The sequence below is a fragment of the Postia placenta genome, assembly GCF_002117355.1.
Source record: "Postia placenta MAD-698-R-SB12 unplaced genomic scaffold POSPLAscaffold_1, whole genome shotgun sequence".
NCBI lineage: Eukaryota > Fungi > Basidiomycota > Agaricomycetes > Polyporales > Adustoporiaceae > Rhodonia > Rhodonia placenta.
The window spans coordinates 387,983-403,868 of record NW_020169832.1 but is presented as its reverse complement, the minus strand read 5'-3'; the positions used below and the strand labels follow the sequence as shown (position 1 = coordinate 403,868).

Genomic DNA, 15,886 nt, shown 5'->3' with positions numbered 1-15,886 from the left:
CGATGTCGTTAGACCCATCGCATGGTATGGCATTCTGCGCTCAAGACCCCGCAACCGCTACGCGAAGCAGCTTCGCGCCCGAATAGAGATTAGACGTACACTGGTATTCAGAAACCCTCCAAATGCACTTATTGCAGAGACACTATATCAGGAGGGCTCCAGTGAGCTTCAGGTCGAGGATTCTGCCATGACCATCCAAAGGGCCGCAAGTATTTTTCGGTCTTGGGAGGACCTCACACGAATAGTCCGATCTTCCCAGTCCTCGGATGCTGAATAGCAGGCTCGCCACCTTATTGTAAGCGCTTCTATAAGTATGACCAGACTGGTAGTGTTTTATAATACTTAGACAGCAGTTTGATGTCAAATAATATCCCAGCATACTAGTGACGCCATGGGATGTCTTGCAAGGGCTAGTAATGCGCCGACCGTGACGTGCGGGTTTGCATGGGTCACGGGACCTTATTTGCTTCGTACCTTTTTGCCGATGTATATCTGTTTTATTGCTATAACTTCCTATTTACGGCGAACACTCGTGCGTGATTCATGGCGAAGGGCAAAAATCTGAACCCTGCCGATGCTTTCCGTAAGTCGCGTTCCTACTTACAGTAATAAGCCACTGACAAGTGCGCCCTCAGGTAAAGCCCAGCGGAAGAAGGAGCTCAAGAAGGCGCGTATCATGCAATTTTGAGTGCTCAATCTGACCCTCGAAATATTTGCAGTAGAACAAGACTGGCAGAGCGAAGGCTCGCGATTTCGCTCTCGTAAAGAAAGATACACGAGGTGAGGATGTCAACGTGTTCGTCTTTATCTTTATCTCATTGCTTTTATCGTAGAACTTGAGGAAGAGATAGAGAAGCTCGATGGCAAGCCAGATGCATCTGCTGCCGAAAAGGCACGTCTTGCCGAACTGAAGGATGAGTTGGAGAAGGTCAATAAGAAGAAAGAGGACTATGTTGCTGAACATCCGGAGCATCGCAAACTAGTTTTTCGAGCTCGAAGGCAGAATGCGGAGAAGGATGAGAAAGAGGAAGGCCCGAGCAACAGTACCAGGAACTTGTTCAATAAGCACGGCCTTCCTCGACATCCAGAAAGAAGCATATACTACGATCCTGTACTTAATCCGTACGGTGTCCCACCTCCAGGGATGCCTTATATTGAAAGACGTGAGTCTCCAATTTATGTCCATTATCGTCGATGTCTCACATCAAAGTGTGCAAAGCCTTACGGCCAGACGAGGCGCAGAGTGAAGATGAGGAAGAAGGTAAGCACTATTCCTCACTCTGTGATGGCTATTTACTGATGCTATACTTCGTGCAGACGGCGATATCGTAATGCCTGATGGTCCTCCACCTGGCACTGCAGAGGAAGACATCAGTGACGACGACATTCCAATGCCCGAAGGTCCCCCGCCGCTCAACGGTACTGTTCACAATCCTTCAACATTGCAGGCTATCCATCAAAAGTATGCTGACACTGATGTAGGTCAGACCGTGCTAGTCAATACGGCCCTTCCCGTTCCCCCACTACCTCCACTACCTCCCTTTCAACCTCATGCTCAATCGCCACCGCTTCCCCCGGGCTATCCCGCTCCCCCGCCCCCAGGCTTCCCTCCACCGCCAGGTTATCCTGCTGGGTTTTTGCCTCCCCCTCCGCTAGGGTTCCCTGCTCCTCCCCCGCCTGCGGGATTTCCCGCTCCTCCACCTCCTGCGGGATTTTCTGCTCCTCCACCTCCCGCGGGCTTTCCGGGTTCTTCGATGCTATTTCCCCCACCTCCACCATCCGGTTTCCCTCCATTCCCTCCGTCTGGACATATGTCCCCACCAATGCCGCCACCTCCACCTGGCTTCTTTCCCCGCCGGTCGCAGTCGGCTTCCTCTATGCAGGATCCCTTGTCCTCTGTTCCACACCAGACATTCCAAGCCCATCGTGCGTCCCAGATAGCGGGACATCCCCCTCCACGACCCCCCACTTCCGGCGGTGTCCTCGTATCTGCGTCCAAGTCCACTCTGGCGCCGACGTCAACCATTGAGGCGGCTCCTCAACTGCGCGATTTCAAAAAGGAGAGCACAGCATTCGTGCCGACAGCCCTGAAGCGGAAGAAGGCGGGTGCTACAACAGGGGCGAGCTTCAAGGTCAATGCCGCCCCGACGCTAGGGGCGGAGGCTGATTCTGCCGAATCGGAGTTAGCTCCTATAGCAGCCAGACCTGATTTGATGAGCACGCTCAAGGACCATCTCGGCTCTGCCGTCAGTACTCCACCAGCGCATAACGTGCAGCCGAACAGCAAGATACCGTCGAAACAGAAAGATGACTATGCGAAGTTCTTAGATGAGATGGGCGATTTCTTAGGCCCCAATCCCTGACGTAAACACCGTTAACGCATGCTGGCGGTCCTGGCGGTCCAGAGACGATTACAAGAGTCTCGAAAGATTGTACTATATCGTACGTCCGCGTGGAATGCAAACCCATGGCTGTTCCGGTCACAAAATGTTGTTGTTGCATGACGCTAATGTATTGCCTCATTTACCCGAATCTACTCGATCATAATTATGCATGATGGGGACCTGGGTAGGCGGTATATGGTAGGGATATCCAGGACACAGTACTGGAACCAGGAGTAAGACAGCGGATGCAAATTCAGTTTACTTCCGCCTCCACCGAGAAAGCCTGCGTGCGCCGGAATCAGGATACAGACTGGGCATTAGGATACAAAAACCCTCCAACTGATTCCGTGAGCTACACGATCTCTCAACATGCCCACTCTACTACTTGACGGGCCTCAGCGACCCGTTCGAGCGCCTGAATATCCCTGCCAGTTCTGTTGGGCAGCCCAGGGCACCTTGCGTTGCTCAGGATGCAAGACGGCTCGTTACTGCAAGAAGGAGCTCAGTAAAGCGGTGAGCAGTTTCGTCGGTGTGCTGTACGATGCCAACTGTAACGACCACCTCGGAGGACTGGCTGCGACACAAATCTGAATGCGGGTTCATCTCGTCCGGCGGCCTGCACCCGCGCAGCATCAAGTGGCTCTCGGTCAAAGCGATCTTCTTCCCCGCAGAGGGTGGCGCCCCGCGGCTGGTCGATGCGCATTACCGGCTTGCGCCCGACCCGAACTATCCATGCATCATGAGGCACATGCCGGATTGGGGCATGTGGTTCACGAATGATAAGACGCTCTGGCCAGTGACGGTGCAGCGTATGGGCAGAGACGGTCCGCCGCTCGGTCGCTCGCTGGTCATCATGAACGGCGAGAACTCTGCTCTCGACCGCGCGACGCGCAACTTGTGCATCCAGGGTCTAGGGGTCGAGCGGGAGTGGACGGGGAACTATCTCGCGTTTAGGACCCGCAAGCCTGACCAAATTTCCCAGTATGAGAACGCGCGCATGGACGAGGATCTGCCCGCCATAGTACAGCACTTCAAGGAGGGCGAAGATCTTGATAGTGGTGAGTGCTGTTGCTGCTGCTCGTCTTGCGCATAACCATTGACCGGTCGTCCACAGTGGAAAATATGCTCGACTGGAGTGCTTTGGGCTACAGCGGGGTGATCCACTGCTAGATCTGTGAGGTATACGCTGCGTAAACGTCGGTTTTTCCGCGCAAGCACAGGCAAGACTGGTATGCCGCGACCTTGCTTGTTAGATCGACGCCTATATCACATTGACTATCCACAAAGCAAGCCATCCTCTGGACTGTACTCATGGTGGAGCGATGATCCTTGTTGGCGGTCTGAGATGAAATTGGAACGTTAGCCAACTTTCTCCAAACAGGGCTAGATTGTTAAAGACACAGCCTGGAACGAGGGCTTCGTAGTATCTTTCGTCAGCCTCTTCCGCTTATAGCAAAGTTGTTAACAGCAAAATCAATAACGCGGTGATCCCTAGTCAAAACTCGACCCACGCGCTTGCGCGTTCAGCTGCGTCTAGCTGCGTCCCCCAAAGCTCGTGGATGGAAACGCATGAGCGCGGAATGCTCGCAAAAGGTGCAGTACGAGTTTCGCGTCTATTCGTGCACTTGAATCTGGTTCCGTGTTAGCGTATGGACGCAGTTGAGGACACCTCTGCTCCCAAAATTGGATCTAGGGCTTAGTCGAGACTCCTCAACAATGCCGGGTGGGCTGAACGTGCGACGCTAGAGTGGGGGTGTCGGTGGTAGGTGGAAGAGTACCTGTCTTGTCCTTGATTATTCCACCCGACTTGATGATGTCATGCGGTTAGACGAGCAGACAGCTGGTGCTGCTTGCAGGTAGACAAGCTCATGTCTGTACGAGCGACACGCAAGGTGCATATGAAAGACAAGTGATTCTCGCACTTGTCTGCATAGTAAACTGACTTCGCCACAGACCAGCGCGCATCGGACCGTGCAAGCGGCTCAGCATTCCTGGCACACAAGCGTGCGGGTCGGGTTTTCACTGGATCGATCATCCCCCGTCGTTGTGCTGGTACTACATCGCTCGCCCGTCGGCAGTCCACAACTGACGAGCGCCTTAGACTATCAACGACCCCCTCTTGCTTGAGGCTTTCTCTGTCGCATTTCCGCGTTATTCCCTTATCCGCGACTCAACGCCCGGCACTTAGTGCGCCGCGCGCGCGAGGTATCCTCGTGTAAAGACTAACCGAACACATGTAACATTAGTAGAACTCGTGTACATCGATAAAAGGTGTAGATGACTCACCTCTGTAGATAGTGCCCTAGATAACAAAGTCTCCTCCTGTATCTATGTCGCTTACGTCGAATGCGAATACTCCCCAGAGCGTTCCCCACCTCTCCGGTCGCGCCAACTTCCAACTGCGTGATTCTCCCCACCCGCAACCGACCTCACTGCCCGGAGAGAGCATACCACGCGCCGGACCGTCTTCACGAGCGCCATCGCCCACAGCGAGTCTGAGATCACCAAGACGATGTCGCTGTATTTCAAAGACGAAGACGGCGCCGCGCAATTAATACTAGGGCCTTATGGGTTCCCCTCCTCGGAGCCGCCCCTGAATGTGACAGACGCGCTGGACTACATGGACTCGGTCAAGGCCCAGTTCCAGGATAAGCCGGAAGTGTACAATCACTTTTTGAACATTATGAAGGATTTCAAAAGTCAATTGTGAGTGTTGCTCGTGGTGTTTCTTGTTCAGCCACTCGAGCGTACAGTTTCTCCGAGAGAACATATCGGCGTGCATGTCCTCTGTCCCCCGCCACAATGTGATTGTCTGCATGTCTCTCGACGACTGTATGTGTCTGGGCAATGGTGTCATTCTGTGTGCCCGGGGACCGATGTTGGTGCACGTTCTGACTCCTCACCAGGATTGATTTACCGGCAGTTATTGCCCGCGTCTCCATGTTGTTCCACAGCAATCCCTACCTTTTACAAAGGTTCAATACTTTCCTACCACCCGGTTACCGCATCGACGTCACGGTGTCAACTATGATCACTATGATCACGCCAACCAGCGGTGACGTACAGCATTGGCGCATTCCTCATGATCCCGCCTAGACCTATTGACCTGGCACCCAGAATGTGCAGCACGTCCACTGGTGTATACATCATAGACAATGTGTACTTAGGTTTCGACGCGCAAGACGTACTTGTTGCTAACGCTTCTTGAACGCGCGACTCATTGTATAGAGATCTAACTTTTTCCCTGATTCTGCGCAGCAACCTGCTCCCCGTGCGATAAGAATTTCCCACATTCCGACGAGTCGAGAGCTGCGATAGTACGAAGCAAGGTAGTCACAGAGCCTTCCGGAGATTGCGGCTCGAACTTGAAATCTGGTACTGCCTTGCGGAAATCCGCTTGCTGCGCCTCGACTTCTTTCTTCCAAATCTGCTTATCTAGAAGAACAGCATTAGCGATCAGCTCGATGCGGCCCCTGATGTGTGCGAGAGTAAACGACCCACATTCACTTGAGGCGGTCGTGGTGACGTCTACGATTCCAGGGCAGAGCGACGTGACAACGAACCCCTCCTTCTCCAGTAGCACGGCATACTTAGCCATCACCATATGCGCCGCCGCCTTAGTCGTGCTGTACGCAGTCATGTTGGGCATGCGCGCCTCCCACACAAAATCGCGCTCGCCACCCTGAGAGCCTATGAGCACGATTTTCTTCGCGGATCCCTTGCGCAGAAGGGGCAGGAAGGTGTTGACCGAGTGGACAAAGCCGAGCACGTTGATCTTGAACTGCACGGGGAATGTGGTGGTGAGTCCCAGATTTTCATACAAATAGTGAACGCTCTCACCGACTCCAGAAACTCTGCGTCTGATGCGTCTTCGTCCTCGCTGCGGGCGTGGCGATGAATATTTGATTATGACTACGATGAGGGTTAGTCTGAACGCACTAATCCAAGAGCCCTTTGAATGCATTGTGAGCCTCCGTCCGAGCTGCATTGTTGATGAGTACGTCGAGCGACCCTCCAGTGGCCTTCACTACCTCCTCTGCAGCAGCCTGTGCAACGCTATATCATCCTCAACAGGGGCAATATAACAGGTTGCCCACCTTCAGGGCGCGATGGTCGACAACATCGGCTTCCAGCACATGTATGTTTTGGTGTCCGGATTGCGCGACTAGCTCCGCAAGGTATGTGGAACTGTTTCGGTTGCGCACAGTCACGAATACAGTGTTCTCAGGGTTGGAGGACTACAGATTCCGAGTGAGCAGGCTGAATGCAGGTAAGCAGATGCCGAGATACATACCAGCTGACGCACGAACTCGAGGCCTATGCCGCGCGAGCCTCCAATTACAGCGTACGAAGGCATGTTACGAAATAATAATCGAGTGTGCGTCGGGCTGGCGAAAGGTTCACTGGTGAAGTGCTGAAGAGTCGGGGTCCCTTCCCTCGACTGTTTATGTATCCGCGGTAATCGCCCAACAATGCCGCAACGATGTGTCGTCATGTTCCGCCCATGTAGACAGCGGTATCTGGCTATCTGGCTTGTTGGCCGAAGGGCACTGTGCCGCAATGACGCGTCACAGGCACGCCTACTGCATAGTGAGTCGGTCCCGATACATGTCCATCTCGCGGAACAGGTGGGTCGCGCACCTAATGTTGTTCCGGATTTGTGATGGGCCGAGACACAAAACGAGCGTTCTGCATTCGTCTCCATCCCACGCATATGCCGCTGAGCGCAGTTCAGGGTCTCATTGAGACTCATTGAACGCTCAACCGTCAAACCCTCCAATGTTCGTCGTGATCACCATCGCCCATCATGTCACAAACGATAGAACACGCGCTACCTACCTTGTTGCGAATTCCTTTGGCTTCAGAGTAACTGGAGTCTGTATAGGTATATTAGGAAGTCAGCCGCGGAGCAGGTACTACATACTGCCCATCTTTAGAGTGATCCTCCTGCTGTATAGCGGTCAGTATCGACTTTACAGCAAGCCAAGAGGGATGGGTCATAACCGGGGTAGAGGTTACACATATTCTCCAGCATATCATCCAGTGCAGCGTTCCCTGTCTCGTCCGCTGCACGAAGTACCCCCATCTTCAGTCGGCTTGTTCCCTTGGAAAGGCGAACGGAACTTACGCTGGACGGCAGTGTCCGTCGTGCCCACATAACCGGGACTTAGGGCAAACACAGCGAACTCCTCGCTCTCTAGCAGCGCAGCGTACTTGGTCATAACCGTGTTCGCCGCAGTCTTCGTCATGCCATACGCTGCAAAAGTTGTGATGTGCGCCTTCCAGGCGAGCTCGCGGTCCCCCGCGCCATTCTCTTGACAATAACTGTCCTAGAAGCGCCTTTGCGAAGTAAGGGGAGGAAAGCACTGATGGAGTGTACGACGCCAAGGACGTTCACACGGAACTGTTGTTGCATTCCTCTCAGAACTGAGATGGATACGCGAACGCCCACAGCTTCCCCAAAATCAACATCGATTTCGTTGGTTCTCATCGACGCTGACAGATGGCGCACCAGACGCGGATGCGAGCCAGCAAAGTGGCGCGGCTAAGAAGGCTCAATAGTCGGTGAAACGGCGGTACACACCCTTATTGTCCATGCGTGCAGCGTTATGTGTCAGTTCATCCAGTGTCCCGCGCGAAAGTTCAGAGACCTATTCTGCTGCCAGCCGCGTCCGTTGAGTGTGAGGATTTGCTTGGAAGAAGGTTTGAATCAATTATCAACCTTGAGGGCATGGCGATCAACAACATCTGCCTGCAGAACATACACTTTCTTTCTTTCAGACTGGGAGATGGAAGAAAAGAAAACAGGTGTCCGGAGGTTGACATGTTTCGTACGGTCACCAAGACAATATTCTCTGGGTTGTCAAACTATATGTTCTTTCTCAGCCTGCGTAAGACTGCGAGCCGCCTGTTGCGTACATACCAGTTGGCGCACTAGCTCCAGGCCTATCCCACGAGAACCTCCGATGATGGCGTATGAAGACATGTTCCCACGACGCGTTCCTCCACCGGCAGAACGTACGCGTGGTTTGCTGCCGCTCGGACACGCGAGTCATCTCGTAGTAGTGGTCTGGAACTAACGCTGTCAATGTATGATGGGTATCGGAGGAGATGTGGGTGCCTCGTGAAGCTGTTATTAGCTACGTAAGTAGGTGGGATGTCCACTGCCACCGGTAATTGAAGACCCAATGCGAAGCGGCCGAGCAGCACAACCACGGGAGCGTTAATACCTGAGATACAGTAGCTGCAGATTGCTGTAATAGCTTGTGTCAGAAGGGGCGTCTATGACGGAAGCCTGAGCCGATCTGCTGTTGATCGTGCATGGCGGGGACCTGAGTGGTGGGCATAGTATGGTAGGGATATCTAGGACGCAGTACTGGAACCAGGAGTAAAGCAGCAGATGCAAATTCAAATTACTTCCGCCTCCACCAAAGCAGCCCATGTGCGCCAGAATCAGGATACAGACTGAGCAACCAAGTGATTCCGTAAACCTCACGCTCTTCTAACAAGCCCGTGCTACCATCAGTGACGCAAGCTATTCTCTGGCTGTACTAATGATGGGGTGCAATCTTTTTATTCAGTCTTAAATACAGTTTTATATCCGCCGGATGAGCACATTCTTGTTGGCGATCTGAGATTACATTGGTCTGTCAGCCGTTATTCTCCAATTAGGGACTACGAGGTAACAAGCGACAGCTTCGGAGTCTTTGTATCGTCCGCCAGCCTTTTTCCGCTCGAACTCCTGCACATAGCTTATTCCGTCGCCCTCTATCATGGATGAATATGTAGAGTATCCATGCCATGTATGTTGGAAGCCCGGCACTTTTCAGTGTTCCCGATGCAAGACCATTCGATACTGCTCGCGCGAGCACAGTACCTCGGTTTGTCCTGGACAACAAGTGTGGCTCCGCGGTACTGACACGAATGAATCCTCAGGATTGGTCGCGGCATAAAGCTGAATGTCGCTACATATCATCAGGAGGACTAGTGGACAGTAGTAGGTGGCTGACCATCAAGGCATTATTTTTCCCTGCTGCCGGCGACGCGCCGCGCCTGGTCGACGTGCCGTGCGAGCTGCGGCCTGACGAGGACCACCCCTGCATCATGCAGCACACGCCTGACTGGGAAACTTGGTTCGGTAACATTCGTCCGTACCCCATCACGATTCAGAGGCATGGCAAGGACGGGCCTCTTCTCGGCCATACGCTGACGGTGGTGTACAACGAGAACTTTTTCAATGACGGATCGCCTAGAAACAAGTGCATCCAGAAACTGACGAACGGTGTGGGTCATCCGTGGTGCGGGAACTACCTGGCGTTCAGGCAAAGGCCGCCGGTGGATAGGACGTGCCAGTTCGAGGACGCAACGATGGGGGACGTGCCACCGCTGGTAGCGTATTTCACAGAGTGCACCGGGGCGAGTCTCAGTAAGCCAATCTGCTCGGTCTCCTGGTGTTTGCTGAAGTGTGGGATGCTGGCGCAGTGGAGGAACCGCCATGACGAGGGAAGACTTTGAGGAAATGCTTGCCAGTATGGGGGCCAACCCTGCCAATGTCGTGCACATTGATCTGTAATAATTCATTGTAAGAAGAAGCTAGTATTAGAAAGGGCGTCTATGAGACTATGACGGAAGCCCGCCATCAGAGTGCCGGTCTACAGCCGATCGGCTTGAGGACTGGGAATGCGAGATGAGACTGACTGTCGGGTGACGACTCAGTCTGCGTCCTCCATGTCCAGGCCTGTCCTGACTTGTCCTTCCGTAATCTTCTGCTTTGCTGTACACTAAAACTCGATGTCATATACCACTACTGGCGCGAGTACAATCTTGCTAAGTCCTCGGCCCTTGGCTCGATACCCAGGGCACTTTCTTCTCCTACCGCTGCTGCCTTATAGGCCTTCTCTGAAACCGCTACCCTCGGAGATATGGTCGAAAATACTGGCTTACGTTTATCAGCACTATGATTGCGAACTTCCCGGATCCCTCGTCCAGCGGGACTTGCTGAGGCAGGGCTTGTTACTTGTGTGCAAGGACTTGAAGGTGCGTCCAAGTGCTCACAGGATACGGACCGCATAAGCGTGCTCGCGAACGAAAGCAGAGACAGAAGCGGCTGCGGCATTGTATGCTGAGAGCGTTTCGGGCTGTTCCCGGGCTATTCCCTCCACTCGCAGGTCAGTGCGAAACAGGTATGAAGCGAGCTCATTTATCCCATTACTCTGTTATACTCCGTCCGCAGTGAGGATAGTGTACTAACTTGTCTTACTTTCAGGATGTTGCCTTGCCCCTCTTCTATGAGCACGTCTACATCAATTCATTAGCTCGTTTGGAACGATTCGCTGAACACCTCCACGTCTCCGACCAGAAGTGGGACTCCATCCGACGTATTCCATACTCTACACCCGGACGATGGGTTCAGACTCTCGACCTACGCGAGCTGGATATCGCTTCCCCTGCCGAGGCGTACCGTCTAGACAACGCCCTCAACTTGCTATTTCCCCTCCTCCCTTTTCTCATCCGTTTCATGGTGAGCCCTAGCATCGTGCTGAGTCGACGAGCAGTAGGAGGCATAGCGACTCGGCCTGAGACAGTCCACCTCCGCGTCCTGAAAGGCATCCGCTTTGAATCATCCTCCCACGTCGAGCCGGACCACTTCGTCGAGCTCTTGCGGGCGTGTGTCGGGCTAGAAGAGCTGTCAGTCATCGGCACCGGCGTAGATATGCTCGACTCTAGTGTCTCACAAGAGCCGCTCCCATTCAAACCGCTACATCTCCCGCACCTCCGGAAGCTCGTCCTGCTCTCACTGCCCTGCTCGCCGGTCATGTACGCGCTCCTTCACTCGCCCCTCCCCTCCCTCCGCCATCTCACCATCTCTCCCTGCGACGACACCGCCGTCCCCTGCTCGCTTGTCCCGCGCTTCATCCACGCGCACGGCGCGCAGCTCTCCTCCCTGCACCTCTTCACCGCCAAGACGTGGCCTGCCACGTCCTCACCCTCGCCACCGACGCTGCTCACTAGTTGCCCCGCGCTGCATCACCTCTCGCTCGAGACTCCGCTGCCCATTCTGATGCTCCCCGCGTTCGCTGACGCCGAGCCGCACCCTCTGTGCATTCTTTCACTCCCGCGCCCGCGTCCTGAGTTCCTCGCCGTACTGGAGGCGCTCCTGCCGCGCCTGCCGGCGCTGAATACGATCAGGACGCGCGACGTGCGCTGGCTCAGGCCCGGAATGTCCGCGCGTGCGCAGCAGGCGGGCGTGCAGGGCGAGATGGTCGAGTGGCGCCGCCGGTTTGGCAGGAGGGGGATCCAGATCGTGGACTCGGATTGGAAGACAGGCCTTGAGTGATGCGGAAATGTACTGTATAATCTAGGTTGGTGTTTTGCTGGATGTTGCGTTCCTATCTGTTGTATAAGTATAATGCTACCCCACCACTCCGTCATAATGTCAATGTTGTTATAGCCACAGGACTGCAAGCTATGCACGACGGCGTCGTGCTTCAGGATATCTCGATGCTTTGCCAGACATAACACGGTGCGTGGCAAAATGGTTCATCCCCTTGACTTATGTGCTTATCAGGAGCCTAACAGACGGCTTGAGTAACCGCAAATATATAGGTTGTACAAAGACACTCATGAAGGCTGAGATTCATCTAGATGAGCACTGTGACTAAGTGTTGACCATCCATTCGAAATATCCCCCAGATTCAACTCCACCTCGTACAGCTCTTCGCATCCTGGTGGCCGTGTTCCGGGCTGTTCATTGTACAGGACCGGATGCTGACCAGGGCACTTGTGCAACTGTGCTGTCGAAAAGTCGATAATGCGCACCTGCCCGTCGGGGTGCAATAAGAAGTGATGTGCGTCCTTGACAGCCAGATTACCGTGAACGACCCCCGCTTTGTGCAGACGATATGCCGCCATCACCATCATGGAGCTGCGCGGTACGCATACTCATAAGCATCAAACAGTCAGTTGAACGAAGGAAGGTGCGTGTACTCACGCCTTGCGGTCCAACGGCCAATCTGCTCCTCCCGCACACCACTCCAGGAGGAGACAGCCGAACTGCACATCGTCTATCTCTCTTGCAAAGAAGCCGTGGTAGCGCGGCACGACAGTGCCCTGGAGCGGGGCGAGCTCCTTCTGGTAGAGCCCCGCCTCGTAGCGCAGTTTATGGACGGCGTTTACGCCGCGCGCACACTTTATGGCGACCTCAGCCGAGCCGTGCTGTGTTCCCGAAGGCGCCGTCTCCTCGAGCATGCCGCGGTATACTGGTGTGAAGATGCCTGTGGCGTTTCCCTGGCCGCTCGCGCCGCCTGATTTGCCCGCGAACCAGTCTTGGAATTTGCTCATGAACGCATCGCGGGAGGCGTCCCCGGTCGTTTCCAGAGATATCTCCACTCGCAGATTCGGCTTATCGCCGTCCAGGGAGTCCAGTCGCAAGACAGTGGCGCCGCCGAGGACGACGTCGAGCGAAGCGGGAGTTTCCGACATGTGCTTAGCAGAGTACGAGGGGCAATACAACGCGCGGGTATGGAACGACGCAGAGCTGGATCCGTTACTTGTGGCTGAAGTGCGTCTCATGCAGGTGGATAGAGCAAGTTGTCCTAAGTCACTTAGCGCCTTGGCCGCCTGGTGTGGCTTGCTCTGTGGCCTGGGAGGCGCTCATGTGGCGTCGTTTTCGGTGGCGTCGACAGGACTGTCTGGATATGTTTGGATGGGCATGATTTCGTAGATTCTGAGTTGACGCGCCTTGGAGCTTGAAGCTTGTGCCGTGGTGGCTTAGAAATGCGGCTCTACATCTTGACTATGATATCCTTTCTCCCACTCTTCTGCATTTCTTGCGAGCAACGTAGAGCCGATTATTTGCGCACAACGTTCGAGTGACAAGATTAACTCAACGTACAACTCAACTCAGTCCTGAGCATGTTCCAAAGTCAAAAGAGACGTCCAGAGAAACAACCATCCCACCCTATCCCACCGCACGGGTCGAACTTACTGTCTGCCCGAAACGGATCTATCCCGGGCCGGGGACGGACCACCGCCTTTCCTGCGCAGCAAGGATCTCAGAACGTCCTACTTCTCTCAATGAAACGCTCATGCCACCTGTTTGCACATCCCGTCCGGATACACCGCCAACCTTCCTTTTCCTGCGGCGCTCGCTTAGCCACTTGGTAAAACCTGAGATATTATCTCAGTCCGCGGCAGACGGTGCAACTCCCCCCGGCGACGGTTCTCAGTTCAGGAGGCGGGGACAGACACCTTTCTTGCGCTTCATCAAGCTCGCGAGGAGACGGACAGATGGATCGGTCGACGTGCCGCCTGAGGAGTCCCCTGTACGTGCCTTTGGTCGACGCGACGAAACGCAGGCTTCTGTCATATCCTTGCCGTCTGAGATTTCGGACGAAGCTGTCGGTGATGTCCCCTCTGTTACTCCCTCCGTAGAGCGCATAGGGGACTTTACGGAGGTCGACACCAGTGCTGAATCCGCAGGTCACGAAGAAACTGCCGCAGGCGAACACATATCTATCCCCGAGCCGGCATCTCTCGCGCGCAGAATTCAAGCTCTTGTCTCCTCACTTCCTTCGTGGGCGGCACAATCATCCTCAGCAACGTCTGGCAGCCCCGATGTGCCTGTATCGGGGACTTTCCCTGCTTTCATAACCGACTCCAAACTGGTCTCATTTCTGTCCTCCCCGTCAATCATGAACGGGGAGGCTTCTCAAGGGCGGCCGAGTATGTGGACACTACTCGACCGCTTGCAATCTTCCGGCCACACGCCGTCCCCACGCGTGGACGCGAACGGCGATGCTCACCCCGCTACAGAAGAGGGCAGCACAGTCTCGTCAGACGATGACAGCTCCAGCTTCATGCTGTACGCGCCTCTCGTGCCTGACGATAGCTCAGAAGTCGAAGTCGCGCGTTCTGAGGTCATCTCCCTGGACGAAAACGCCTCGATAACTAGCTATCGAGAGCCAAAAACACGCAGTGTTCTATCTAGACTATGGCCCTTCAGCTCGCCAGATGTGGCCGTCGCTGATGAAAGAAAGGTATGGATCCCGTCTCCCACCAAAGTCTCCTTAGAACTTCGGTGGTGGGGCTACCGTGTGTAAGTCCATGGTCCGTGATGATATACTTCATGCTTATGAGGTACGTTGGTTATTCAGCTACTTGCCGCCTCCAGTCCTTGCTATCTTGGACAACCAACGAATAGAGGCTAGCAAACGTGCTGCTCTCCTGACCACCGCTCTCAAGTGGCTACTGGACCATATTCCCACCGCAGCTATTCCTCCTCAGGCTCGCCCGGCACTACAGCTCCTCGGAACGCTTGTTCCCTATCTGGCCTATCTAGGAGCCTTCGTTGTATGGAGCTGGAGTGCCATCAAGACATTCGATAAAGGTGCGCAGTCGGCTGTCTGAAGGGAACATCCACTGAGCGGTGTTACAGGCAACGGCGTCATCCTGACAGCCACTTGGTTGCTGCCACTGGCACTCATTCCTGGGTCTTGGGATGATACTCCGAGCAATCCATGACATCTTCTGTACGTGCATAGTTGATGTGCTATATACCGTCAGTGATGCGGGGATACCTTGGTATGGTACTTTCCGCAACTTCGCATATACTGACTCGTTGAGCGATGATACCACTGTGTTGCTGCATGTAAGTATGTACTACCTGTATACGCTCTGCTCTAGATTCTACATCTCGTGTATCAATTTAATTGGATTGTGCGTCCTCGGCGAAGAACGTCTTTAGCCACTGAGCCTCTTTTTCCATTTCCTCCACTGTGCGCGGTTTCCTGTCGTCGTCTGCGTCCATCTTTAGCGGTTCTACTTCGCCAGAGGGCAACTCTTCCCCGCTCTTGTGTCCCCTTACTGTCTTGAACTGTGCGGGCAGCTGTCCCTCTGCCTGCTCAAGAACAGGGTAGACATCATCATTCCTGACGAAGTAGTCGCCCTTCAGCCTGCGGGGTATAATGTGGAAGTGTACGTGAGGCATCGTCTGGCCTGCGGCCTTGCCATCCTAGGATTGCCCGAGGTGTAGATCTGCACAGGTCGGCAGCAGCAGCTATGAACTCACTTGACACGCGATGGTCAGACCATCCGCCCCGTATGCGCGTTCAATCACACGCCCGACTTGTTGCACCGCGGTCATCAGAGACGACAGCTCGGGGGGAGTGAGGTCTGTAATTCGGGGAACATAGCGAGTAGGGACGACCAGCACGTCTTTGCAGCCAAGTCTTTACCATCGTAGCATCATTGAATATTTCCGTGCGACACTTACGTCCTGGCACGATAGGCTTGAGATTGACGACGGCGTAGCTGAGCGATGTGCGGAAGAACGCTTGGCGGGTGACTTCAAAGGTCGAGAAGAAAAGATTGGTCGACATCGCTAGAGACAACGTGCACGCTCGCCATTATCGCTGCCAGTATCATGTCTGCAGACATGGTAAAGGTATATCTTTTCAGCGCCATACATAACAAACAGAGGCAAACTACTAGTAGAGACATGA

The 15,886-nt window shown here is 54.2% G+C and overlaps 10 protein-coding genes across 10 annotated transcripts; 6 read left to right on the top strand and 4 right to left on the bottom strand.

Moving 5' to 3' along the window:
• Positions 1 to 543: 543 nt before the first annotated feature.
• On the top strand, positions 544 to 2,590 carry POSPLADRAFT_1072087 (hypothetical protein; the record flags this gene model as incomplete). The annotated part of the gene is made up of 6 exons (XM_024482482.1): positions 544 to 583; positions 636 to 671; positions 834 to 1,163; positions 1,220 to 1,261; positions 1,318 to 1,419; positions 1,483 to 2,590. 6 exons carry the CDS (start codon positions 544 to 546, stop codon positions 2,361 to 2,363), a joined length of 1,431 nt encoding a protein of 476 aa, XP_024343712.1. The 3' UTR covers positions 2,364 to 2,590.
• Positions 2,591 to 2,753: 163 nt separating this feature from the next.
• Positions 2,754 to 3,554, top strand: POSPLADRAFT_1030149 (hypothetical protein; the record flags this gene model as incomplete). The annotated part of the gene is made up of 3 exons (XM_024476715.1): positions 2,754 to 2,897; positions 2,953 to 3,442; positions 3,499 to 3,554. 3 exons carry the CDS (start codon positions 2,754 to 2,756, stop codon positions 3,552 to 3,554), a joined length of 690 nt encoding a protein of 229 aa, XP_024343711.1.
• Positions 3,555 to 4,014: 460 nt separating this feature from the next.
• On the top strand, positions 4,015 to 4,762 carry POSPLADRAFT_1037787 (hypothetical protein). The gene is made up of 2 exons (XM_024477268.1): positions 4,015 to 4,276; positions 4,338 to 4,762. Exons 1-2 carry the CDS (start codon positions 4,253 to 4,255, stop codon positions 4,509 to 4,511), a joined length of 198 nt encoding a protein of 65 aa, XP_024343710.1. The 5' UTR covers positions 4,015 to 4,252; the 3' UTR covers positions 4,512 to 4,762.
• A 5-nt stretch (positions 4,763 to 4,767) lies between these two features.
• POSPLADRAFT_1037786 (hypothetical protein) lies at positions 4,768 to 5,600 on the top strand. Its single transcript, XM_024477267.1, has 2 exons — positions 4,768 to 5,090; positions 5,291 to 5,600. Exons 1-2 carry the CDS (start codon positions 4,897 to 4,899, stop codon positions 5,478 to 5,480), a joined length of 384 nt encoding a protein of 127 aa, XP_024343709.1. The 5' UTR covers positions 4,768 to 4,896; the 3' UTR covers positions 5,481 to 5,600.
• Positions 5,601 to 5,616: 16 nt separating this feature from the next.
• On the bottom strand, positions 5,617 to 6,741 carry POSPLADRAFT_1129030 (hypothetical protein; the record flags this gene model as incomplete). The annotated part of the gene is made up of 5 exons (XM_024483798.1): positions 5,617 to 6,165; positions 6,225 to 6,264; positions 6,324 to 6,430; positions 6,482 to 6,622; positions 6,679 to 6,741. 5 exons carry the CDS (start codon positions 6,739 to 6,741, stop codon positions 5,617 to 5,619), a joined length of 900 nt encoding a protein of 299 aa, XP_024343708.1.
• A 576-nt stretch (positions 6,742 to 7,317) lies between these two features.
• Positions 7,318 to 8,370, bottom strand: POSPLADRAFT_1051078 (hypothetical protein; the record flags this gene model as incomplete). Its single annotated transcript, XM_024480116.1, has 4 exons — positions 7,318 to 7,334; positions 7,389 to 7,451; positions 7,513 to 7,714; positions 8,308 to 8,370. The coding sequence occupies 4 exons, from the start codon at positions 8,368 to 8,370 to the stop codon at positions 7,318 to 7,320; spliced, it is 345 nt and encodes a 114-aa protein (XP_024343707.1).
• A 1,805-nt stretch (positions 8,371 to 10,175) lies between these two features.
• On the top strand, positions 10,176 to 11,840 carry POSPLADRAFT_1175619 (hypothetical protein; the record flags this gene model as incomplete). Its single annotated transcript, XM_024488368.1, has 2 exons — positions 10,176 to 10,421; positions 10,651 to 11,840. 2 exons carry the CDS (start codon positions 10,176 to 10,178, stop codon positions 11,719 to 11,721), a joined length of 1,317 nt encoding a protein of 438 aa, XP_024343706.1. The 3' UTR covers positions 11,722 to 11,840.
• A 412-nt stretch (positions 11,841 to 12,252) lies between these two features.
• On the bottom strand, positions 12,253 to 12,866 carry POSPLADRAFT_1042213 (hypothetical protein; the record flags this gene model as incomplete). The annotated part of the gene is made up of 2 exons (XM_024478064.1): positions 12,253 to 12,325; positions 12,376 to 12,866. 2 exons carry the CDS (start codon positions 12,864 to 12,866, stop codon positions 12,253 to 12,255), a joined length of 564 nt encoding a protein of 187 aa, XP_024343705.1.
• A 1,623-nt stretch (positions 12,867 to 14,489) lies between these two features.
• POSPLADRAFT_1130570 (hypothetical protein) lies at positions 14,490 to 14,906 on the top strand (the record flags this gene model as incomplete). The annotated part of the gene is made up of 2 exons (XM_024483970.1): positions 14,490 to 14,772; positions 14,821 to 14,906. The coding sequence occupies 2 exons, from the start codon at positions 14,490 to 14,492 to the stop codon at positions 14,904 to 14,906; spliced, it is 369 nt and encodes a 122-aa protein (XP_024343704.1).
• Positions 14,907 to 15,003: 97 nt separating this feature from the next.
• POSPLADRAFT_1175614 (hypothetical protein) lies at positions 15,004 to 15,828 on the bottom strand. The gene is made up of 3 exons (XM_024488367.1): positions 15,658 to 15,828; positions 15,454 to 15,599; positions 15,004 to 15,396 (listed from the first exon to the last, which is right to left on the bottom strand). The coding sequence occupies exons 1-3, from the start codon at positions 15,761 to 15,763 to the stop codon at positions 15,091 to 15,093; spliced, it is 558 nt and encodes a 185-aa protein (XP_024343703.1). The 5' UTR covers positions 15,764 to 15,828; the 3' UTR covers positions 15,004 to 15,090.
• Positions 15,829 to 15,886: the final 58 nt, after the last annotated feature.